This window comes from Rousettus aegyptiacus, unplaced genomic scaffold (assembly GCF_014176215.1).
Source record: "Rousettus aegyptiacus isolate mRouAeg1 unplaced genomic scaffold, mRouAeg1.p scaffold_m13_p_15, whole genome shotgun sequence".
NCBI lineage: Eukaryota > Metazoa > Chordata > Mammalia > Chiroptera > Pteropodidae > Rousettus > Rousettus aegyptiacus.
In genome coordinates, this window is record NW_023416290.1 from 13993231 (window position 1) to 14020175 (window position 26945).

Here is a 26945-nt window from a genome sequence, read left to right on the forward strand (position 1 = left end):
TAAAATCAACAGGGCTCGATGTGCAGATATAGCAAGGTGTCAGGGACCGCGTCTATTCTTGCGCCTTGTGCACTCGATAGATGGTGATGCTCTTTTCCTAAGACAGACAAAGATGCGAAACGGGAACTGGCCCAGATGGTCCAGTCCGTACGTGTCGATGGTTCATGTTGAGACATCCAAGGGGGAAACCTAACAGGCCGATAGATGATGTTCAGATCTCAGAAGAGAATTCTGATTCATGGGTGTGAGCTTGAGAATTATAAGTATTTATGTGGTAATCGAAGCCAAAGACAGAGCTGACTTATGGAGAGAGGACAGGGTGGGAAGAGAGGAGATTCTGTGGCTGGACTTTGATGAAAGCCAACCTTTTATGCCTGGTAAGAAAAGGATGAAATGATAAGGAATATTGAGAAAGAGAAACAAAGGAGTTAAAGGAGAATGTGGTCATGTCGAAGTCCAAGGGCAGCAGTGATTGAAAAGGAAGGAGCCACTAAGAGATCAAATGTGCAGTAGATGGGAAGTGTCCACTACATTAGTTGAGGTGCCCATCTCCTCAGAAACAGACTGATAGACACTGGGGAGGGGGCCTGGGGGGATGAGTGAGGAAAAGGTGAAGGAGAATAAGAGGTACAGACCTCCAGTTAAACAATCCATAAGCCACAGGGATGTAACGTACAGCAAGGGAATGCAGTCAATAATGCCGTAGTAACTTTGTAAGGTGACAGATGGTTCGTAGATTTATCGTGATGATCACTTCGTAAGGTATATAAATGCCGAATCGCTGTATTGTACATCTGAAACTCAACTATACTTAAAGAAATGAGGTGCTCATTGGTCTTAGGAGCCTTTTTCAGAAGGTGGTCAGGGCTGGAAGACAGACTGGAGTGGATTAAAGGGGAGGAAGTGAAGAGCTGAGTTGGCAAATAAAAGTGACTCTTCAAAGAAATTAGACTGTAAAATGGAGGAAGGAGGGGAAGCAGGCCGAAGAAAGGACATTGTTTTAAGTCGGCATGATTAAATACTGACGTGGTTCAGGGTGACAGAGTGAGCAAACGTTCACTGCTTCTTCGTCTTACAAATGCCACCAGAAGGACAGAAAACGATATATTAAAAATCGTTCGTCCCTCGCTCCACACCAGTGCTGAGAATAACATATCTAAAAGATAGAAGGTGCTCAAAATTTTTTCTTTATTAAATAGACAAAAAGAATAACTTTGCAACCGTGCTGGGAAAATAAGAAAGTTTGCTCTCCGTATAGGAGAAAAATTTGAGGTATTTGGAAAATGGAAAAAGTGGAGATCAGGTACACCACGAAGCCGTGGCCCAGCTGGGCATGAGAGAAGACTCCTGCAGAAATAAGAGCCTTCTGGGGCAGGAGGATCAAACCCCATGCCAGTAAATTCGAGGAGAAATGCATGGCGGGCCGTGGGTAGGGTTGTGAAGTAATGGCCTTCCAGACAAACCCTCATTTGCAGAGGCTGGTGCCAGACATGTTTGCCCCCAGGTGAAAAGGTCTGAGACTCCTCCCCTGGCGGAAATTTGGATCCACAGTGATAAGCAGGGTAGAGCCTTGGGTAACTGAGACCTTCCACTACAGGTGTAAAGAAAACAAAAACAGGAAATTCAGTACTGCCCAGCAGTGAATTTGTTTATCCAATAAACAAATTATTGGATCCTGGTAACAAATGATTGGGGAGGAATCTTAATTTTCCCCCTTTCCTAGGAGAGAAGCATATGTAATTGCCCATCTACTGTGGCTGAAAAGTGGCTGACTTGGAAACCGAACCTGGGCTTGCTTCCCTTCAAACTCCTCCCCACCCTGCTCTGTAGCCTGGTATTGCTCAGTCGCTAAGCCCCGGAGTTGAAAAATTAATTAGATTTTGTGCTTTGGAATCGTACAGCCAGTGTTGTGTTATAACGAGAGTTATGCGGTGCTAAAGGATTATTTTTTTCTGTGTATTTTATAGCACATGAACCATCAGACAGTGAAGGGATAGAAAGTTCAGGTAAGCGCTTTCTCTGAGCAGATGTTTCCTCCTGCAAATCGTCCCCCGCCTTGTACCGGTTAAATCTCATATAACATGTGGAACTAAGATTGACGTAGTAAGAAATACAAGACGTTTTCAAGTCACAAGGAAGTAATTGGATGTTGTCAAAATATTTAGTCCCTGCTTATGGTGCAGGTTTTATGCCAGCAGGGGTAATATCAGCCCATTTGCTGTATTCTTCCAATAAAATTTAGAAATTAAAGTTGGAGTGCTAGTATAAATACTTATGAGTCTCAGTATAAGAAACTCCAGTCTAAAAAGAGCCAGATTTAGGTATCTGAGTGGCTATAAGTTAATTCAAGGATCTAATGAAGTTGAGTAAATGTAAGATGTGTGTGTGTTTTTTTTTCCCCCTAGATAATGTAGAAGATTCAAACATAATTTTAGAAGGTAAGTTAATTTTATAGAGATGGTTTTACTTTTCAAATTGAAAATATGTTTATGTATCAACAGGTGTTTATTGAGTACTTTTAAATCTCTCCACAGTGCTTGGCGGGTGGGAGGATGGGAGTGAATAAGACAGAATTCCTGTTTTCATTGGAATAAGGAAAAGTCAGCTGTATCAATAGGCAACTCTTTCAGATGTGCCGATGTAATCATCGATTTCTTTTTTAAAATCCTCTTATTACATCATTACCAAAATAAACATTTTCTTAGTTTAACCACAGTGATGAAAATAACTGGAAATGATACTTTATGATATGTTCATTTTTTTAAAACACACCTAAAATGACAATAGTAAAAGAAATTCTGAGAAAAAGTATTGGTAAAGTTGGTAAAGTGCTAATATGACTCTAAATTATTAAGAATGAAGTAAATAGGAAAACCATTAACAAGCCAGTCACAATGCAGAAAGCTAGTAAACTCTCAAGGTAAAGAAGGAAATATGCCAGAATGTTAATGGTGGTTAGTGGGAACATGTATGATTTTGTTTTGTTTCCTTTTTACTTTTATATAAACTATTTACAAATCTTTCATGTTGAGCATGTATCATTCTTATAATTAGAAGCAAGTTAATGCCAGAAGAAAGCAAGTTAAAGTAGCTGCATAAATATTTCGAGTTTTAGAAAATGCTGTTAACAATCCCACCTTTAACCAAAGCCTGTTACAAATGTTAAGGAGCAAAAAAGAAAGGTGAGGTACTCTTCCCTGTAGATTGAGGCACTGTCACCTGGGTTGTTAGGTGTGAAGATTCTACTATCCCATGTAACTTTACGGAGTGAAATCAGATCAATATGTCATTATATCAGTAGGTGGTATGATCTTTCTCTTTGGTTATAAGTGGATTGAAGCAATCAGAGAAAAAGACAAGATGTTAAAAATTCACATTCCCATTTTTGGCTAGTCTTAGAATATGTTATCTTGAATATTTTCGTAAAACTTTGTTGATAATAGTGACTTATTTTTAAGATTCTGTTTCAACTTAATTTCTTTTGTTCACATTGAAATTAGGGTTATGAGTTAAAACATTAAAACTTTTTTTCAGGAAGAAAAGAGATGCTTTAAATATCTTTCCTCAGTTCTATCAATTCTCATACAAATTGTGGGTTTTAGTTTATATCTCTTTTGCTGGGCAGTGAGATTTGAGGTTAGTCAGGCAGCCTATTGTACAGAACACTTGAAAAATGTACAACATTTAACAAAGTTGTAGCTAATTTTTCTTTGTTGTGATGGTGTAAAAACCTGTTCTTTTTATAATGATCACAATTGAATCCACCAACCTCCCCCCCCCCAAAAAAAAATCTGTAAAAATAATCACTGTAACTTAAATACCAGCAATCCGTATTTGAAATACTGGTCAGCAGCATGTACTGGATTGTAACTTCATTATTTATTTTAGAAGTACGTGTGCCTCCAGCAGAAGAACAGCAGGAAATACCACCAGGTATGATATTTCATCAAATGTGTTGCTTTTTCCTTTTTTGTTTAATTTAAAATATGTTGTTGATATTCACACTAGCTGTGTGCAACAAATCTGTGAAGAGTAAAAGCCCTGAGACAAAAGGATTAATTATACCTAAACTTAAAAAGAAAATTTTCTGTGTTTTGATCAGGTGAGCCAAAGTAATGGAAACTACATATCAGATTCACTCTAGTACATATTTGTTGAGCTAGAATTAGAGGAGTGTTAGTTAGTGATCAAAGAGCCTTGTGAGTTTTGCCATTATAGCTGGAGGCAGTAGTAGTAGAAGTTAGGTTTTTATTTTCTTCCTTTTTTGGCTGACAGGCTATTTGATGGATGATATAGAACCAGAATTGCCTTAAGATGCGAGTTTCATGGTACATACGTTTGTGACGTTACCCGCCTCCTCCCCGTGAGGCCAGGCTGCCTGCGACTTGTCCGGACCCTGCAGTCTTTCCTTTCAGTCCACTGCGTTGGCCCATTCCGTTACTTTTCCTTACCTCCCCACATGTCCCTCTCGTCATCAGTAAATTTAAAGAATGGGAAAAGCATTCAACCAAGGCCCGAGTTTTCCAATGCATTTTGGAGGTGACATTAACTGTACCTGTAATCAGAAATTCACATGTAAACTTCCGATTCTCATAGGAAAACAATGTTTTATTAAGATTTTCCAATTCTTTTTTCCGAAATATATTTCTTCTTGTTTCTGTTTTATTTCCATTTTTTTTCCCCATTTTGTGTCATTGGTTCAATTTTTACTCATATTTTGCACATTATACCTAATGTGAATTTCATAGCAATGATGTGCATTACTGTTATTGATTTTGGTAGAGATAACTGTGCCTGCCAAAATTTATTGAATACTGAATTTCAAGGGAAAAACTTTTCTAATCAAAGAATATTTTTAGTTATACCTCAGCTCATCTTTATTTAACAATTGGATGTTTTAGGTTTTGATAGTTGTCATACCATGTACATTTATAAAAATATGTACAAATACTTAAGAGAACAAAGTTGTTGGTATTGTAATATGAATGAGAAAAGAAATCCGTGGAGAAATTGGTCTTTTACACGATGACTACTGGGTGTATATATAGATTTGGTGTTCAGGAATGACACACAGCAAGGACACACACAGGTGATGTTTCTGCCCTACTTTTGTAGTTTGCTCTGTATCGTTGAGAGGGATGTCACAGAGCATTTTGTTCTTTCTTGAGGAGGCAGAGCAGATTTACTGAATTCGCATTTTGATTACTATCCATTTCTTTTAAAATCATGCTAAGTGAAACAAGCCAGACAGAAAAAGTTGAAAATCACATAATGTCACTTATATGTGAGATATAAACCTAAAAGCAACAAGTGAACAAGACAAACAGAGATTCATGGACGTGAACTATAGACTAGTGGTTACCAGAGAGTGGTAAGGGGGAGGAGGAGGTAGATGGGGGGAAAAGGGGTCAGATACGTGGTGACAGAAGGAAATCTAACTAGAGGGGGTGAACGCACAGTGTAAACATATACTGCCTTACTGTTTAAGTGTACAGCTGAACCAATGTCGCCAAAAAAAATTTTTTTTGAAAATTGTTTTATAAGCATTCCTAAAATATTGAGTTTCTGCAACATTTTTTCCAGTTACAGTACATTTTTTAATTTTGACCTAACTTTAGTGAAGGTATGAAAGGTAATACCATTTTCTGACCAAGAAGTTCTGCGCTTTTATTTCCATGTTTAGAAACTAAGCACAAGAATTTCCTTGGAGCATAGATATAAAATACCAAACGGTTTGACTGCCGGGATAAAAGCACCTTTTTAGATGAGATATTTAACAACGAAAACACATAAAAATGAAAATTTGATTAATATACATACTTCCTGACATAATAAGCTCCCACTAAATGATGGGTATGGCCGTTATCGTTTAGTAATTAATTAGCCTGATCTTTTTTATGGTTATACCCCTCTTGTTATTTTTAAAAATTTATTTAAAAAAATTTCAACTAGAGTTGACATTCAGTATTATTTTATATTTGTTTCAGGTGTACAGCATAGTGGTTAAACATTTATATAACTTATGAAATGATTCACCCAATTAGTTTAGTACCCACTTGGCACTATGCATAGTTATTACAATATTATTGACTATCTTCTCTATGCTGTGCTTCACATCACATGACTATTTTGTAAATACCAATTTGTACTTCTTAATCCCTCTATCTTTTTCACCCAGATTCCCAATCCCCCTCCTATCTGGTCTGTGAGTGAGATCATATGGTATTTGTCTTTCTTTGTCTGACTTACTTAGCATAATACCCTCTCGGTCCATTCAAGTCATTGCTAATGGTAAGATTTTTTTTTTTTTCCTGTGGCTGAGTAATATTCCATTATATAGATGTAGCACCTCTTCTTAATCCAATTGTCTATTGATGGGCACTTCGGTGGCTTCCATATCTTGGTTATTGTAAACAGTGCTGCAGTGAACATAAGGGTGCATGTATCTTTTTTGAATTAGTGTTTTGGATTTCTTCAGATAAACAAATACCCAGAAGTGGAATTGCTGGGTCATAATGTAGTTCGATTTTGAACTTTTTGAGAAACCTCCAAACTGTTTCCCATGGTGGCCGCACCAGTTTGCAGTCCCACCAAGGGGGCACGAGAGTTCCCCTCCCTCCACGTCCTGGCCAGCACTTGTCCTGTGTTGATTTACTGATGACAGCCACTCTGACAGGTGTGAGGTGATATCTCATTGTGGTTTTAATATACATTTCTCGGGCGATTAGGGACATTGAGCATCTTTTCCTGTCTCTTGGCCGTCTGTTTGTCCTCTTTGGAGAAATGTTTCTTTAGGTCCTCCACCCAGTTATTAATTGGATTGTCTGTGTTGTTGTTGTTGTTGTTGTTGTTGTTGAATTGTATGAGTTCTTCATAAATTTTGGACATTAACCCCTTATCAGATGTATCATTGGCAAATAGAGAAGCTAAATTCTGAAAGGCTTGTTCCGGAAGTTGGAACCCGTAATTTGGTGCCATGACAGGCTTGTCGATGCACCACGCAGTGTGGTCTGACCTTGGCGAAGAGAATGCAGCACTGAGAGCTAGCAACGGTCATTTTCAGTGATTGCGCTTGCTTTGTTTATTTCTATTATCCTCTCTGTCTTAACTTTATATTATAATTTTTTATTATTCACTCTTAAAAAATAAGTCAAAAATTTGTATTCATGATCTTTTGTACAGTAGGCTGACTGCTTTTGTAATGGCGTTTAATTATGTATGTGATTACAGAAACTGTGGGCACCCTAATTGTAGGGCCTGTCTCCTTACTGCCTTTTAATCTTTAAAATTCTTTTATTCAGGGAAAAACTCCAAAATGCTGGCTATTAGTTCACTTTTTCCTGGCCCTCAGAATTTAATCGATGATTATTTTGTCTTCCCTGATCATTATAAGACTAGGTTATACAGTCCTAATATTGCTTATTAAAGTCAATAAAAACATTTATTGGTGTGATAATTCTGTGTGGCAGGAGCTGTCTAATTTACCATTGTATCCAGACATACACTAGGGGATCATGAATGCTTACTTTCAGTAAGCATGATCTAGGTTCTCTTCTAAGCACATTACATGAATTAACTCATTTATTATTTCCAATAGCCCAAGGGGTAGCTCTGCTGTTATCCCCATTTTACATATGAGGGAATCGAGGCAGCATGCCACAGTGACTTGCCTGAGGTCACAGAGCTCACAGGGTAGGACTGAGACTAGTCCTTCCGTCTGGTTCCGGTGCTCTAGAGGATTTTAAGTAAACGAAGGCCTAAGAGCTGATGAGTTTTGAGAGCTGTTTTGGTCTGATAAAAAGGAAGAGGTTGTATTCTTTGGTGTTTTTCTCTTAATGTACATTAGTATATCATTTAGGACTCAGGAATGTTGAAGATTAATTATGATTCAGTGTAGAAAAATAAGTTTTCCAGTAGCTTAAATTTTGTTGTCTTTTTATGTTTGTGAATTTATAAGTGCTTTGCTGATAAACTCTTGGCAGGGATGTAAAAGGTCAGTCCTAAGAATTGATCATTTTGATATTAGAATTCAATCATTTTAAATACCAGATTTTTAAAAATCGATTTTGGAATCTCTTTTTCTTTAGCAGATTTTCACCTTTCTCCTCAAATTCATATTTTTACATGAAATCTTATAGCATATGTCTAGCAGCGTGGCAGCATAAATATATGTAGCACAAATTGTATGATTTATGAAGAAATCACTTTAGAAATTCACGAGAGTAAAACTTCTGCCAAATAATCCTTTAAGACCATTTGACTAACTGGTTCCATCAGTAATTTTACTGTCATGCCATGCCACACACAACAAATTTATTTTTATATATTTTGTGATTCTAATCATGTTACCAGAATGTAGACATGCGAGCATCAGTGTTTCTGGTGATTCCGCTGCTCCTGTCTCTCTGAAAATGGGGATGGCACTTGTGACTCACCCTGCTGTCGAATGTCCTGGCGGCGGCGATGGCTCCACCCCACCGCATCTGTCTGCAGCTTTCCCTCGTGCCTCCCCTGTCACCGGTATTTCCTAACTCTGACCAGTAGGGCCCCTAACCAGCATTAGGATGGCGGCCCTCGTGGTCTGAGCCTGTGCGATAAGTGCTTAATATGCATATTATTTTTATTGACTCGATCATTTATTCAGGAAACACATATTGAGCAACCGCTGTGGGTTGCTCTGCGGTGGGGCAGTGAAGGCGTGTGACCCGCAGCACGGCCCCGTCTCAGATGGGTTCACACAGTCCCGTGGGCTTAGAGCCGAGGAAAGCAGCCGACACGGTATCATTAACCAGGACAGAGTGCTGCGGAAAAGTAGGCAGGCGTCGCTTCTTGGGGTGTTTCATGTACGATGTTTAAATGTCTAAAATATGAGCCTAAAAGTGACAGGAAGCCACTGAAAAGCTCTAGGCAGAGGAGTTAGTCACATGATCAAACCCAGACACGAAAAGAGCAGGTCCTGCAAGAAGGTGGAGACCAGCGAGGGGGGAGGGCGGAGGTACGAACCTTGGCCGGACACAGTGGAGCCTGAACCGTGGGAGGAGGAATGAAGAGGGGGCCTGATTCCCTAGAAATCAGAGTTGTAAATGATTTGACGGGGGAGAGGGCTGCTGGGGGGTGGAGTCAGGATGTGTGTCTGCCTTGAATGAATAAACGATGGCGCCTAATGGAGACCTGGAAGGCGGGACGCGGAGAGTTGGCGGGGACCTGACCGGCCGGCCTTCGGAGGTGTCGGGTTTGCACCTCCGTGAGCCACTTCTGAGTGGAGTTGTCCTTGAAGGTCTAGGGGCATTTATTTAAGTTGTTCGAAATTAAAATTGAGCTTCAGTTTATTTGCCTTTTTATCAGTACTCATCATTGTACTTTGAACAACTTACCTTGGTCTCAAGGTATTTTTGATTGCACAGGTTACAGAAATGCCTGTTCTTGTAGTGCCTTTGCTCAGCATCCTGTCTTTGAGCTTCATCCACATAGTTATGTAAAATAATTTGGTCTTATTGTTACTTACTATAAATATACTACATTTGAAAAAAATCCATTCCTCATTGACGACTGTACTGTTTCCAGTTTGGGGCTGTTGTGAAGAAATCTGCTATGGCTATTCTTGTACATGCCTGTTTTGTGGACATAAACTTATTCCATTAGATGTATAAAAGTGTGCATATAATTTCTAGTTTCTTCACCTTAGCACCAAATAATTCTGCTTAGACAAAAATTTCTGGTTAAACGTAGAAGCACACATAACACATGTAAATAGATGGATGGAAGGATAGATAGATGAAGGAAGGAAGGAGGGAAGAAAGGAAGGAAGGAATGAAACAAAAATTGGATGAGTTTTTATCTGTATCAGATCATTTTCTTTAACTGTAGTAGATCCAGTTCTATGAGAGAAAAATAAATTAGATACTAAAATTAGGAATAAGAAAGTATTTGCAGAAAGTTAAACAGGAATGAATTTTACTTCTTTCAAAATCCTTAATTTTTTTATTGACCATTTATATTGTCAATTACATTAAAATTGGCATAAAATTATTAAAGTAACCTATTTTAACCGCAACTTACAGTATCCAGTTGCTCCTTGAAAGTCCTTCCTATATTTGTTTTTCAAATACCATACTAGATTTTTTTTCTCAATCATGTGCCTTTTTAATACAATGAAAAGATTGATAGGAGAAAAAAATTAATGCTTGTATTTCTCAAAAGAGTGAAATACTTAAATTCAGTTGTAATTCTCAGATCCCCTAAAGAACCTCAGTTTTCATCAACACCTTTGCAGGTCACACCAGGAACTTCTCTGGGCAGTTAACCGTTCTGTTATCAAGCTGCCCTTAAAAACAGCAACACAAAATCAAAAAAGTATTTACTTCTGTTGGTGGGTTTTTAAAACGTCAATGAAAATGAAGCAGTTTCACAGTCTATGTCTCGTTGGTCCTTTAATTTAGATTTCCCCTTATTTTTGCAGATACTTAAAGCTTCAGAAAGACTGCCCCCACTTCCACAGGAGGACCAGCCTAACCATACGCTCCAAAAGATGGCTGTGATAGATCTTGTGACGTAATTACTGAGCAGATCAAGATCTTTGGGAATGAACACTAAAGATGTTTTGAGTGAATCATAGTCCACTGGCATTTTAGTGTATTTTTTTTTTAGAAACAAAATTACGTGTAATTTTACACTTCTGCATGTCCTTTCTTGATAGTGTTAGTGAATCCATTGCATTTTCTGTTGTGTGTGTGACTCAGCTTTTAGTCCTACCTGCATTGATGTGTGTTTTCCAGACAGCAGTTAATAATAATTATATTGATGATGTAGCGGCAATTGTCTTGGCAGAGTTTTAATATATATTATTAGGAATTAACACTGTGTTCAACTGATTTGCGCAAATCGTTCAATGGGATTTAAACGCTGTTAGAGGTACCTTGCGTTAGCACCCTTGAAAACATTAACAGAGGTCATTATCTGTGAAGATTTGAGTTGTATATATCTGCACTGATATCCTTACAAAAAAGTCTTATTAGCTTTGAGTATTCAAGGTAGAACTCAAAATTTCAGATTCCTTTAGCTTTTATTTCGTTAAATAGAGAAAATAATATTTCCGTGAAAGTTTTAAATTATCGTGGTTAATTTATTTTTCAGAATGACGAGAGGAAACTGAAATTCCTCATTAGGGCATAGAAAAAAGACGTGGCCCGCTATATCACACAAAAACGCTTTTCGGCAACTTGAATTAATGATGTAATAGCTGTCATCCATTTAGTATTTGTTTAAATTTTAGAAAATCAATCTAAATTACTGGTGCGTAACTTAAAGATTGCTCTGCATTTGGGTAAATAAGAGATGCTTTCCCAGCACCAAGGACAGTGGGTGCTCTCGCCAGTAAGGTCACCCACGCCCTCGCAGGGTTGCTTCGGGGTGTGTGCAGGGCGCTCACGGGGCCACACCTCTGCTGCTCTTCCACGCGTATGAGCCTTTTCCTTCTACACTGAAGCATTTCTTCTATTTTTAATGTGGTTCATTTGTGGCTCAGAAATAGTTGCTGTGACAAAAATTTTCATTTGTTAGCAAAGAAGGTAGCTATAACATCCTTTTGAAAGGACCATGAGCTACATAAAAAAGCCATAACAAGTGCTTTTATTTACTAGTCAGGAGTAGCTCTTGATTATGTTAACATTGAAGATAAGGTGATGTTTTCCCTGCTTTTAGGGTTAAAATCAAAAGAGATTTTATATTTTCATCATTATAGATCATAATATAATGTTATAGTAAGTTATGCATGCTGGTCTAATGTGTAGTGAAACTCCAAATAATAAGAAAAGCAATAATTTTCTAAAGCTGTGATGTGGGTAATAAAAATTCTAATAAAGCTCTTCATATTGTGAATCATAGAACACTACTTTTTATAAAGCCATATATATTTTTTTTTTAGGGAAATTTAGGAGTGACATAGAAAAGATAAATGAATAAAATAAATTCTACTGGATTTTTGTATATAATCATCTCTAGAAATAGAGGATTCATTATGCTGTGGTCAACTTCAAATACTTTTTAATTCCAAATATCTGAATTAATGAGCCTTTACAAATATATGCCATGCTGGGCAACATCAGTGGATTTTCTAAAAATAATGTAAATGTCTTTCTGTTTAATGTTATTTGAGTGCAATAAAATACAGAATTCTCCTCTATATTGTCATTATTCTGAAATATATTTTTTATTTTGTTATGTAATAAAATTGGTTCATTTTGGACTTGTTGGTATTTTAGAATACTATAAGCATTTTGATGACTAAAAATCACAAAGGAATACCTTTAGCCCCTTTCCTAACATGTTTCTGGTAGATTATGTTTATTTTGTTTAAAATTTACTGTTATGCTTCATTTCTGGGGGCAGGATTACAGTGAATAGCCCCGGTGCCCATCCTTTGCAGGTTTTTGTTCAGTCCTAGTTTGGTTAATTCCCTGGCAAGGCCACCCCTGCCTCACTCCCTCTATCTTCCCGATCCTCTGACCATCATCCTGGGAGGATAAGTCATTCTGGTTTGAGCTTCTTGAGTTCTAGAAAGTGTTGTTTTCTCCACCATTCCTAAAAGAAACAATTAAAGTAAGACCTGAAACTAAGGGTGAGCAGACTCGCTTTCACCGACCGCAGTTACTCTGCTAAGAGCTTTGTGTGTGTGAGGGAGTTGCGCCTCCCAGCAGATGGCTGTCATCCCTGCTCGCAGACCAGGAAACAAGGCAAGGCTGAACCGCCTGCCAGCCCGAGGCCATTCACCGTACTCTGGAGTGAACACCCGGGCACCAGGGAACACGTTACTGAGGGTTGTGCAGGCGTTGCTGACACCACTAGAAAGACAGCTCCTTGAGATTTTTGATGCTTTTCTTCAATCCTGCATCCCTGATGCTAACAAGAGTGCATCCTATTGAATGATGGATGCACTGCCTAACTTATTAACTGTCGTAGTTAATAAGATCGAGGGTTCGTTGTTGTTGTTGTTGTTTTAAATATCCTAGGTACCTTCTGTAGCACTGTCCAGAAAGTGTACGGCAGTCAAATTTATAAAACATACTCTACATAAGTCAAGACCTGACGCTTCTTGGGCTTTTTTCTTTTTCTAGAAAGGTAAAAATCAGTAGTGGAAAGATTATGTGCTTTGAAATGATGTCAACGCTGACCTTAAGAACTTTGGGCATTCTACTTTCTCAGCTTCCTCCTTTGCACAGAGAGAGAGATAAGACCTTTCCCTGTCAGGTGTCACGGACAAGAGGCATATGCGATGTGCTTAGCACTAAGCCTGACGCACTGTAGCTTTCAAAGTTAGTCCCCTTCCTCTCACCTAGGGCCTCAAGGGAGAACAGTGCTTGACTGTAAAAAGTCCTTCCTTGCATCAGAAGCCTGCCTCAGATTTACTTCTCACTTCCCCCACATGAAATGTTTTATAGGAATCAATATAGGAAACTAGGGACCAAAAAGTCAAGTGCTCCGTGACTGCATCCATGCTCCCCGACCCTGGACTGCACCCACATCCTCGCATGTCTACTGTGGGGAAAGGCCAGAGTCTGCGATTGTTTATCAGTCTCCCAAACTGCTCCATCTCCACGCCAAAATACGCATACACACATGTTCCTAGAAAGATCCAAGGACCCGATAAGCACCTCCTGTGACTACAATCAACTGATGCACCTTGAACATTCACTAGATACCAACCTGTATTAAACAGTAGGCCAGATGCGAAGTTATAAATGAGCGCAGCAGCTTGTTTACTAACTCAAGGCCAGGTCACATGCTGGTGTCTTCCCTGTGAGATGGCTGTTCCTTGGCCAGTGCGGTTCTCGGTGGGTTTCACTGTGCTTGGTAACCCTGTTTGTGGGCGAGACACTAAGTGTGATTGATTCCCTTGGGGAAAAGCTGACAGAGGTGGGCTCTCGGGCTCAGGTCAGGCACCTGCCAGTGGCTTACCTGTGTGTGTGTGTGTGTGTGTGTGAGAGAGAGAGAGAAGTCCTTAGAGGAACAAGACTAATGTTCTCTGTCATGTGACACATTCCTTTAAAGCATAAGGTGCCTATTATAGTCTTATGTTTTTAGGAAACAATAAAAAACATTGAACAAGCTTTTTAAAAAATTTATTGGAGTGACACTGGTTAATAAAGTTATGTAAGTTTCAAGTGTACAATTCAATAATACCTCATCTGTATTTTGCCTTGTATGTTCACTATCGTCACCATATGTTTGACACTCTTTACCTGTATCTACCTCCCTCATCCCCCCTTTGATGAGGGCTTCTGCCGACCCCAGTTTGTCTTCATCCTCATACAGCGCTTGAGGTGGTAAAGATCACCCCTGTCCACTCTTACAGAGGAGAAACCCATAGCCTGGCACCTGATGCCTGATACCTGGTCACACTGCTCAGTGGCTTTTATAAGTAATTCGAATGAGTCTAATCTTAATATTTTAAAACAAAGTTTATGTGCAAAGAACTCAGAATTTAGAAAAATTTAATTGTTTGCCCAGAAATATTTTTCTTAAATTAGATTGATTCGAAAGCATTAAATATAGTCCTATATTTTGAGATATTGAATGGTGATTTTCACAGTACTTATTTTGTTTTGTCTTTGCTTTCCAGAAACAAATAGGAAAACAGAGGACCCAGGACAAAAAGAAAAAGGTGAGATTATCAAATAAACAGCCTTTCAAATGTATATCCGAAGAAGTCATCAGATCATTCATAACCAAAACGATGGTTTTGTTTTATATCACTAGTTAAGATTAATTCCCACTGGGTTTTGTCGGCAGTCATTTATTAATATTCTACATAGACATTTAGAGCTAAGGCTCCGGAGAGAGATTGCCTGGCTTCTAACCCTAGTTTTGCCATTTTTGTGTATCCTTGAGAATTACTTACCCCTGTGCCTCAGTTTCTTCTTCTGTCATCAACTTCAGAAAACCATATTGTGTTCCACAATAGTAAGCAAGTAAAAATACATGTAAAATGCTTAAAGCAGTGTCTAGCACAGGTGAAGCACTTAGGAAAATTTAAATATTATTTATTGTTCCCTGTGTTGGCAACTGTGCTAAGTACACAGTGCACTATCTTTTTTAAGGAACTCTAAATCGTTTGGAAAGGGAGACATGCAAACAAAGTTACATCTGTCTAGAAAGGATTATCTCTGCCTTCTAAGAGTTTATTACAAAGGCATTTTCATAAATTTGATAACAGTGCAATTTTAACTTAATTCTTATTTTTTTAAAGTTAAGTTACATGGATGATCACAGAACAGTGGCTGTACTTTTAGTATCAATTGGATGATAAAATCTTCAGTGATTAAATATTACAATTTTAGAAACGCCTTTAATTTGTAATGGTGAAAACAGCGTTATGTCGAAAAGATACAGGACACAATGTACGAGATCTAGCCTACTCAGTATGTAAATAATACGTGATGAGCATAGGGAGTTGCTGGCCTCTGGCCATAATTTTACAGCTCTGAGGCTGGGAACTAGGCATCTAGCTCATGCATTTTTTTTTTTTTCTGACTGATTGTTTTTAATTTTTTATCAAAATCATATAGAGATGCAGTTTTAAAAGTTACTACTTAAAGAAACACAGTAGTCACCTATGGTACTGCTCTCTGTCCAGGAGTCCCGTTCCCAGCTTTCTTTCAGCCGTTTCTCCTATGTCCAAGTAGCTTGTTAATTCTGCATTTTCTCCTCAGTACTGGAAGCTGACGGTTGACTTGTGTGTGTAGAGGACTGGGGTTTAGCTCGGTCATCTTGCACGAGCTCTCCGTGCTGCCTTACCTCCCCACCTTCCAGTATCTTCATGACATATGATGTTAGACAGTGATAAGCACTAGGGAGAAAAAGCAAAGCGGGTATCAGCAGCTTTCAATAAAACTAATCACTTCCACTATTCCGGAACGCTTCCTGCGCTTGGCCTGCCACGTAGCACATTCTCTAGGCTTTTCTACTCTGCGTTGTTTGCTTTTTCTCAGCCACTTTGGAGGGATGCTCCGCATCTCACTGACCATCAAACATCAGAGAGCCCCAGGACTCAGCCCTCAGAGAGTTTCGATTTACACACACTCCCTTGATGATCTCATCTAATCTCAGGGCTTTAGATCACCACATTTACCCTCAGCTTGGATTCCTTCCCTGAACTCTAGGCTGGCATGTCCAGCTGTCTGCCTACGACCGCGATCTGACCATTTCCAGCTTATACTAGGTGTAAAACTGAACCCCTGACCTTCTCCCTCTGCAAAACCCACTCCTCCTGCGAATGTTCTCATCGGCAGACCCTGTCAGTCTTCTCCGGAATACATCTGGACTCAACTACTTCCTGCCACGTCACCCACTCGCTACCCCCGGGGTCCAGGCACCACCATCATTTCCCTGGATTATTTCCAGTTCCCTCCTAACTGGTTTTCCTGCTTCCACCTTTGTCTCTATAATCTTTCTCAACACAGTAGCCATATTGCTGCTTTTAAACCTAAATCGTATCCTGTCGCCTAGATGTCTCCAGCGTCTTCCTATCTTCCTCAGAGCGGAAACAAAGAAGGTCCTTTGCAGTGGTTTACAAGGCCTCACACAATCCTTTCTCTCTTCTTCTGGTTTCCTCCCTAACCTCAAGAGCTATACCTCTCTCCTTTGCTGATGCTCCTGCAGACACACTGGCTTCCGTGCCGAGCACACTCGGGGCGCGGGGGCTTTGCACTGGCCAGTCCCGCCAGGCTGAGCGTTCTCGAGGCCACCAGCCTCGCCGCCTTAGTCTGTCTTCACCTCCTGCCCTCTCAGTAAGCCTCCCGACCCTTCTGAGTTCAGATCGCAACCCCCTTCCACTCTGTTTCCTTGCTTGCTTTTCTCCATGGCAGTTACCACCACATGATTGTATTTGACAGTTTAATTCTTCATGTTTATTTTCCGAACCTCCCACTGAAATCGAATTTCCATGAAGACACATTTTTGTCTGTTTTCCTCACTGCTCCATTTGCTGCGCCTGGCACCTGGTATGCACTCAGTAAATATTTGTCGAAGGAATTTCTATTATTTTTTTAATTACTAGGGATTACTATGAATAGACATTAAAGGCTCTATAAGACCTTAACTGTAGTAATAAGAATCAGACCCAGATAGCACTCCTAGGATAAAAATTGATGGGAGACCCAAAATTTGACTGGGAGAGCTAAAACTATGGGAAATCTATGGGACACCAAACACTTCAGTCACCCCGGGGTAAGAAGACTCTGCTGTTGTCAATCCTAAAAAAAAAAAAAGCAGCGATCTTTTGGTCTCTTCTATGACTTAAGTGTCTAAGTCGATGGACCTTGGAAATCGTCATGTTCACACTCTTTGGAGCACAGAACTAATGAGAAGAAACCTGTATTTAAAAACACTTTAACCTTCAGTTTCTTCGTCCAGAAATGAGGATAATGAATGATTCTTATGCCTCATAACATATACTTTCACATCGTGGAAGGATAAAGTGAAAATAATATCTGAAAATAATAAATGCAATCTACTATTATCATTATCTAAACTTCAGTCTACTACTATTATTTTCCAAATATCTGGGCTTTGGGTTTTTTATTAGCAGTTAAATTGTTGATTTGGGGATATGACATGGGTGTGCCAATTTTAAACTTTTGTTAAAACAGGACTGTTAAAACATCTATATGTACTACAATTATAAAATCAAAGGTATTTCTAGCTCAAAAAGTAAGATTTAATTTAAGAATAAAGAATATATATATTTTTTAATTGAATAAATTTAGCTTTACAAAAATCACTAAAATGATCTACATCACTCAGTTTGCCTTGGGCCAAAGAATATTTTGTCACTAGGCTTCAAGACAGAGACCACTAATGTAGACTGAGGCTGCTCTTTGGGACCAGATTTACTCAAGTCTCACTCTGTATCCCGAACGGCAACCCAGAGGATGCCAGAGAAGGGGCATGAATGCTCTGTGCTTTCTTGTTTTCCTGTCTCACATTGGTTAGGGAAATACGCACTTTGAAGGAAAGTCCTGGTGGTCTTGACAGCCCCTTCTTTTTCCCCTTCTCCCCATCATGTTGTCAAGGGTCGAGTTATATGTCAGATTCAGACCTTCCCTACGAATCAACACATCCCCACTCCAGTTAAAGTCAGTTGCATATAATTTTTTTAAGCCTCAAATTTCAGTGGCTTAAACAAGATAAAGAGTTTATTTCTTACCCACATAAATGACCTAGGACCAGTTTAGTGGCTCATCAGGGACCATCTCCTCCCTTGCATTTTCCCATCCTTAGTTCATAACCTCATGTTCCAGAGGGGCTGCTCTAGCACCAGTCATTAAGCCACATCCAGATAATAGGAAGGAATGAAAGAGAAGGAGTAGTAGGCTTCCTAGAAGAATGATATTTAACTGATAGAATTTTATGAAAGCTAAAATTCAGTATTCTGGTTCTAAAGAAGAAGGAAATATTGAATATTGAGAGAAATCAGCAGTGTGTAGGCTTAGGCAAGTTGTATTTTACTCCTTTCCTTTTTTTTTAGGAAAATGGCTACTGTTCTCTGCTAAAAAAAAACCCCATCTATTTATCTACTTAAATACTTGCATGCTTGCTACATGCCAGGCACTATTCTAGGCAAATAGACACAGGTAGGAAGTAAGACAGGCAGGATTCTTGCTTTCACAGCGTCTCACGAGGGAGTCCGGTGACACACACAGACTGAAGTGGCGACAGGCTCTGAAGGGAACAGCGGGAGAGTGCCGGAGGGAGGCGGGAAGGGAAGGTCTCAGGGGTGAGTGATGCGTGCAAGGCTGTGAGGACACTGGCCGAGGGCACCCTGAGCAAAGGAGCGTCTGTGCAAACATCCTGAGGTGGGAAGGAAGGGTCTGGAAAGCTGGAGCGCCCTGAATGACCCAACAGCCCATGTGATGCAGTTGGAGAGAAAGTCAGGAGCCAGGCGATGGCAGCGAGTCTGGACGTTTTGCTCTGTCCAATGGGATTCCATACCCAGCCATGCAAGCGTCTGCGCCACTCAGAGCCTTTCACATTCACATACTGACTGGTTGGCTCCTGGGAGGTCTACATGGGCGCATTCTTAAAAAGGTAGAGAGAGGGGAGAGTGGGTTGTGGGCGTTGATTATTGCACATGGCGAACACTGGCACACCCCGCCCCAGACTGCTCCCTCTCCGTTTCATCCTTAGGGGCCACGCGTCCCTCTGCAAGGCCTGGGACACAGCACAGCGTTATCCTCCAGGGGTTCTGATTCTAAAGGGAACATTTGGGGGGAAGTGGGGCTGGGCTCGTTCTCTCTTCATGGGAACAGTGGAATCAGTGGTCCATCACTCCTCATCATACAAAACTCACAGTTTCCATCAGTACCAACCAAAAGATATTTGTAACTACAGTATGCTCTTGAGTGTGAAACACAGGAATAAATGTTACTACAGATTTATTGAAAACCCTATATTTCAGCAGATTGTTAGCTTTGGGAATTCCCCCCCTTTTTTTTTCTTTATTTTATACTCAGATTTATGTGATGCTGTTAATGGATAGGGAAGAAGGAAGGGGAAGTCTTCTATTTTCGGAATATGCAGTAAAAACATTAAATGTGTTTTAATAGTTTGACTTCAATTTCATCATATAGGAACGGAGATTTTTTTTTTAATGGTAATTATAAATTTGCCTCGAGACGGATTATTAGGTTTTAGGTTTGTCTAATTTTCTACTCATACTATCATCTTCCCTGAAATATACTGGTGAGGAAATACTGATGACAGTGGAAGATTTTTTTTTTTTTTTACTTAGAATTAATAATTATATGATTCCTTTCTTTTAGACGGTTAGATCTAGCTCATTTTGATAGAGTCACGAGTTTGGGATGGGGTTTATTCCAAAATAGGCCCACACTTGGAGATGCCAGATTCTTGACTTGAATCAGATTATTTATATTTGTTTTAGATAAAATTGCTGTATCAGTTTCTCCCCACTGGATGTCATCTTTTCCCATGGATTCCATGTTCCATAATCATAAAATATGAGTGTGAACTACAAAGTAATGCGCTGCAAAAATGGCTTATTAGATGTCAAATTCAAACAATGATTTTTCATTCATTTACTCAGTAACATATTTACTCAGTAGCATATTTGAGTACCCACTGGGTACCAGGCCCTGTTTTAGGCACTGGGGCCAAAGCAGTCAATAAAAACAAAGCCCAGTTCTTGTGGTACTTACATTTGCGCGCGCGCGCGCGTGTGTGTGTGTGTGTGTAGGTGTGCAATTAGAATGTAATAAGCAGTGATAACTGTGGGGAAAAAAAAAAAAACATAAAACAGGACAAGAGTCCAGAGAATGACAGTGGGCAGGGGTCTTGCTTTAGAGATAGGCCTTTTGGACACTGACATTTGAAGATTCAAGGGAGTGAGTCGTGCAGCTACCCGGAGAAGAGAGTTCCCTCCCGGGTGCCATGCCGGGTGCCGTAGCACGTTCATAGTCCCAAAGGTGTGTGAGGACTGGTGAGGAGGTGTGGCTGGTGAGGAGAGTGCGAGGGGAGAGGGGAGTGTGAGATGTCACAGAGGTTGCAAGGATCTGAAGGATCCTAATCACAGCGGCCTTTGAAGAAGGGCTTTGTGTGTCTTCTTGAGGGAGACCAGAAGGCACTGGGGGATTCCAGGCTGAAGATTAATATGATCTTCCTTACGTTTTAAAAGGCCGAGTCTCACTCTAGGGGTGCAAAATTGGAAGCAGGAAGACCACTTAGACAATTGCAGAAGTCCAGGTGAGAGATGATGAAGGCCAGGTTTAGGATGTGGGGTAGACAGAGGTGGTGAGTGGTGGCTTGATCTGCATATGTTTGCACGTGTCACTAGGATCTGCTTATGGAGTAAGAGCAAGGAAGCAAAACTGACTCTAAACCTTAAAAGATGTGCTTTAACAAATTCATTGAATATAAAAGTATGCAATATGTTAGTGATTTAATATAAATCAAATCAAATGTCTGTTATTTGAGGATTGGTGAGTCTTTAAAGAAATTTCAGGAGCAACAGGATACCCATGTCGATAAAGCAAAACATGTTCTGTGCGTGAGTGTGTGTGTGCGTGAGTGCGTGTGTGTGTGTGTGCGCACGCATGTATGTTTGAGAAAATTGTATTTGGATCATGGACGTTTCTTGAAATTCTCCTTTGATTAGACCAAAATTTAATATCCCATTATGTTATTTATTACGATTAAGGATATGCATAAACAGTTTATTTTGGGAATGTTGTTAAGAAGGTATTTAAAGATCTCTTAGTTATTATTTGTATTCCTTAAAAAGTAATACTCGGTGCCTTCACTAAACACCAGATGGCACTAGAAAACAAGTCACATTTAACACTAAATTTTTCTTTACAGAAATCACATTCGTAATGCAATTTAAAGAAAAGGCTGCAGTGGCTGTGTGAGAGCCAGTAAATAGCTTGGTGCAGCTAGTGTCTCATATAAATACTCCTGCGTTTTCCATGGCCGTGAGGAAAATGAGATAGAACCAGCAAGGGCCATAGTCGAGCCTAAAGAAGTTTTTTTCATTAAAAAAATTCTGTGAAGTTTTTCCTGGGATTTTTCTAAATAAGTAAATAAATAAATGTTTGTTTATATATATATATATATATATATATATATATATATATATGTGTGAATTACATATTTGAGCAAAAATGGAGAACATTCTCCTGAGAATTAAAAGCTAGTCTCCTTAGTATAGCACGCAGGGCACCTCATGATCTAGCTCCCGCTTGTGGCTTTTCTTCATTCAGAATGCGCTTCCACGCCTCCCCATTTCACATTCACCTGGCGAACTCCTGTTCCTCAGAGCTGCGCTTGAGTTTACTGCTGCCCTGACTGTACCCCCAATGCTGCTCCAGACCAGAAGATCTGTGTCTCTATGGTCCCAGGCAAATCCCTGTGCTTATGAATTTTTAGCATATATTTTGAGTTTTCCCTTTAGTTTTTAGACAAAAACAAAAAACAAAAAAACTTATTAAGGATGGGAACCATGACGCCCATAACCCTCAGCATTTGTCAGGGTTCTCCAGAGACAAAACCAACATGATTGTGTGTGTGTGTCTAGAAAGGAAAGAAAAGTAGAAAGACAGAAGACAGACACAGATTTATTTTAAAGGATTGGCTCATGTGATTATAGAGGCTAGCAAGTCCAGAGTCTGCAGGGTGGGCAGGCGAGCTGGAGGTCCAGGGTAGAGCCGGTGTCGCAGCTGGCTCCAAAGGCAATCTGGAGGCCGGATTCTTTCCCCCTTGTGGGAGGAGAGGGGTCTTTTTCTTTGGGCCTTCAAATGATTGAGGGAGGCCCACCCACGCTATGAAGGATAGTCTGTGATATTCGACGTCTACAGATTTAACCCAGTTCCCGTTGACCCAGAGCATACTCGCCGGTGGTGCTAGTGGCTGTGGCGTTTACCCCGAGATAACTCGTGGGTTACAGCCCTGACCTTACCTCCCGAGTTTGCCACGAAATATCTCGCTTTTATTATTATCTTCTCATCACCCTAGCATATTGATAGTTTTTAGAAACAAATGACATTCTACTTATAGCATTCTATTTTTAATAGTTCAATCGCTGAAAATGTCAAATCCTAGAAAACGTAGCATTCCTGGACTTAATGTTAAATGAATGCTGGCCACAAACCGCACTTTTTTTTTTTTCTAAATAGGAAAAGGTTAAATGTTAGTCTTATCTAAAAAATACCTTCACAGCAACATCTAATCATGTTTGACCAAGTATCTGGGTTCCATGGCCTCGCGAAGTTGACACATAAAATAATCATCACATCCCCCTGTTAGCACTTAACCATAACATAATAGGAGCTGAATAAATAGTTGTAGCAGGAAAAAATGTGGTAAATCCCGTTTCCTTTAACTGTCTCTTCATCTAATGGTGATAATGAGATACAAATGATGGACAGGAAGAGTATATAAAGGGAAATATCAAAGTATGAATGAACTTTAAGTGTGTCCAATGTACTACATTTTAAGTTATTTGCACAGGTTCTCATTCAGTTCTTACCAAAAAATCTTGTGAATTAAGTATTTGACAGCCATTATTTCTTCAAGTATTTTTTTCATCTTTCTCTCTCTGCTACTTCCGGTATCTATCTGTATGTTTTAGGAATCTGTTACATGTCGGACTGAATGATGATGTTCCACAGGTTTCTGAAATTCCATTAATTTTTTTAAAATGTTTTTCCTTTGGATTGTATAATTTCTATTGCTCTATCTTTAAGTTCAGTGATTCCTTCTTTTGCCATTTCATATCTGCCACTGAGCTCATCTAGTAAAATTTTTATTCCAGCCATGATTCTTTTCCACTATAGATTTATAGCTTTTTTATGTTTCCTCCTTTATGTCATCTTTTTCTTTAATTTTTTGTACTCATTTATATTCACTGATTTGAAGTATTTTTCTGATAGACCCAGTATCCAGGCACACTTGGAGGCAGTTGATATTGACTACTCTTTTGTTTTTGTTTTTACTAAGGATGGCTCAGGAGATTCCTGTTACTTGCATGTCCAATAATTTTTGCTTAAAAGCTGGACTGTAGATATAATTTGTCATAGCAACTCTGGAATTTCTTTTGTTTTTTAAGGTTTGTTTTTGAGGATTGTTTGTTTCTAGTAGACTCGGTGTCTAGATAATTTGCCTGGACTCACACTGAAAATTTGTTTTCCCTGCGGTATGAAGCAGTACTGCCTCTGCTTAGGTGCTTTGACTTCCGGCTGTTTTTTAAGTTTAGCACGCTGATGGGTGGGAGGGGAGGCGCCCTGTGCCTGCAGAGTCCAGTGGTCTGCTATAGATTTGGGCAGAATTTATACTCAGGTGGGGGTTTGCATCTGGGATTTCCGCTTGCATCTGGGATTCGCCATCTAAATTATCAATTGTTTTGCCAACCCCAAGTTTTGCCATCTTATGCCTCAAGCCAGTAGGGCTTCTGTTTTCTGCTTCCCAAACCGTGTGTGTATTGGAAATGTATTCAAGCAAAACAAAACACATGCAGATTTCACCAGCAGCAGTTCCGTCTTTCAGAGGCGGATTTCTGTAGTAGTTAGCCTCCACGAAGGCCCCAGTGAGCTTTGCCTCCTGGAATTCATGCCGCTGTGTAGTCCTTTCTCCACTGAACAGGGCCGACCTCTGTCACCAATAGTGCATTGCAGAAATGACAGTGTAACTGCCCAGGCTAGGCCATAAAAGACACTGGCAGCTTCTACCTTGCTCGTCTTTGATCATGTGCTCTGGGAAAACGAGCTGCCACGTCATGAGAAAGTGAAAGCAGCCCTTTGGACAGGTCTGTGTAGCAAGGAGCTTGTGTCAGATGACAGTTTATGGTAGTTGTAAGGTGCTGCATTGAGGGCAGTTTGTTTTGCAGTCATACAGTTGACTCTTAAACAATGTAGAGGTTTTAGGGTTGCCGACCCCCCGCACTGTCAAAACATCTGCATATAACTTTTGACTCCTCAAACACTGAGTTGTCCCTTCGAATCTGCAGGGGATTGGTTCCAGGACCCCCTGTGGAAACTGAAATCTGTGGATGCGCAAATCTCCTATATAAAATGACGTAGACCAATTCTTGGTCTTCCGCAACCACAGATTCCCTACCTTGGATTGAAAACACTGTAGAAGTTTATTGGAAAAACATCCCTGTATGTGCACCTGCACAATTCCAAAACTGTGTCGCTCAAGGATTGACTGTACAATCAATCCAATGACCTTTAGTTTCTGCCTGCCTTTTCACTGGGTTCCTTGGAGTTCCTCATGAGGTTAGAAAGTTATCCGTCAGCCCGGGATTTGGGCAGAGTTTACTCGAAGACTTTGAATCTCAGCCCTTCTGTAGCTCTCCTACTTCCTGAATTTCCCCTTTAAATTTCCATTTGTTTTGTTGCTCAGTGAGGAGAGACACAGTTTTCCACTGCCTGGCTTGGAGCAGTTGGGGAGCAGCACCCCCATGCAAGAACACTGCATACTCGCCACTCTTACCCAATGGAGAAGCAGTCTCTCAAAAATAAACTTTTCTATTCATAAGTTTCTGCCCGTCTTTGGTCATTTTCAAGTGCCTCCAAATAGTTATTTTAATAGTTTCAGTGATAGTTCATTGATTTAATGATGGACTAATATTATACTGAGTATTACAGAAACTGGCTATGTCAAATTTGTAAGCCATTCTTGATTCTTTATTGCCTATTCATACCTTTTTTTTTCTTTTTATTGTTGATTTTCAGCGGTTTCATTTATGTTGCTGATATTAGCCCCTTGTTGGTTTTTATATTGCAAAAATATTTTCCCATTTATTTGTTTATCTTTTTACTTCATGTACGATACATCACAGATACATAGTGGATGGAGTAAATGAGTGTATGAACACATAAGAGAACCTCTTATAGTGCTTTGCACAGGTCCAGCAATATCTTCTCGTTTTCATATATTTTTCTATTATCAACTAAAAACAAATATGTACAAAAGCATCGGACAGCTTTGATTTAGATGGCTTGGGAGCTTGGAAAGTGTGAAATACAGTCCTCCCCTCAAATAATGTATTCATTTACCTTTCTGAGAGAAAACCTGTAGTACCTGGCTGTGAAGACACCTGTCGTCAAGCTTCAGTTGTTTGGTCTGTGGGGGCCTTTCCACAGGTGCACGTGAGTTCCGCCGAGTCATCACTGCCTTGAACTCAGTTGCTACACTGTCCGTGCGCGTAGGTCTTCTGACTTTCCCTGCCCACTGGAGGTGCTCTGGGTGATTATTTTTAGCAGTCCCTAAAACACTCTATATTCCTCATTACTAGTACCAATAGCCCACTTAGATGCAGCCTGGGCTGGCGATTCATTCAGTTCAGGCCACACCGCTACGCCTTCGTAATTTTCCCATATTGTAGGAGAGCGGTATAGCAATAGCACACTTAAACCAAATCAGGGAAAAGCTTTGGAAAAACAATCTCCCTCCCACCCTTGCAGCTGCGAGAAGAGGTTATGAGATAACTACGGTTAAAGATTTATTATAGTCATTACAGTCAACAGCTATGGTAGTTTTAGTGGTTCCTAAAATATACCAGCAGTTATTGTCTGATTACTTCTACAGATAAGTTAATTATAGGCGATTTCTGACACTTATACAAGTCTGATTTAGAGAGAAGTTTAATTACAGCAATTTTAGTGATTTAAATAAGCTCAGCATATATTACCAGTCTCAGCAAGTGTAGTAGAACTTTAGTTGTGTTGAAATACACATTTTCTTTATTTTTATTTTTCATTTCATGATTTTAACCATACTGTAGTACAAGTAATAATTCGGGACACCTGTTTCCACCAGAGTGACTATTCAGTCAAACACGCCACAGGACAATAACAGCAAATTCTTTGCTGTCATTAAAATCCCATTCTAATGCTTCCCAATGGCGCTCAACATTTTACAAAGGTAATTTTCATAATGATTGTGACAATATGAACGGGAAAGTTAAATAGGTTTCTTATGCAAAAAAAAAAAAAAAAACTCAGATATAAGTGTGTTTTAAAATTATGTTAGGATCTAAGTTTTTTTTTTTAATTGATGAGAAATGTAACCCTGTCTTCTAATCAGAATAATCTACTGTGTATTAACCCATTGTTTCTTCGTATACCAAAGCAGATTAAAGACTAACATATTGACCACATATACCGAGGCTAGCTTAAAATTAAGCTTTCAAAAAATGCGCCCTAAAAAGACAGTGCTATAAGTAGTTGAGTATATTCATTTACTTAAACAAAACTTCAGATTGGAAAGTGTATTCGTTTGAAAAGTGCATTACTGAAAATTACCTCAGTCTGATTACAGAGTCTCCCTGACAGAATTCATCATTATTCTGACATAATGGTAGGTTGTCGGGGCATTTACAGCAGTGATTTTTGCCATATGTTTATGTTTTTCATTTAAAAATCAAGTATGTG

At 39.5% G+C, this 26945-nt stretch overlaps 1 protein-coding gene across 4 annotated transcripts in view; it reads left to right on the forward strand.

Annotated features, from left to right (window-relative positions):
- ASPH (aspartate beta-hydroxylase) overlaps nucleotides 1–26945 on the forward strand; it is a 176807-nt gene that overhangs the window by 66437 nt on the left and 83425 nt on the right. For all 4 annotated transcript variants that reach the window (XM_036232830.1, XM_036232831.1, XM_036232829.1 and 1 more), the window contains 4 exons: nucleotides 1968–2006; nucleotides 2406–2438; nucleotides 3889–3933; nucleotides 14618–14659. In XM_036232830.1, the coding sequence (XP_036088723.1) occupies nucleotides 1968–2006; nucleotides 2406–2438; nucleotides 3889–3933; nucleotides 14618–14659 (159 nt within the window). The remainder of the gene's footprint in view (nucleotides 1–1967; nucleotides 2007–2405; nucleotides 2439–3888; nucleotides 3934–14617; nucleotides 14660–26945) is intronic.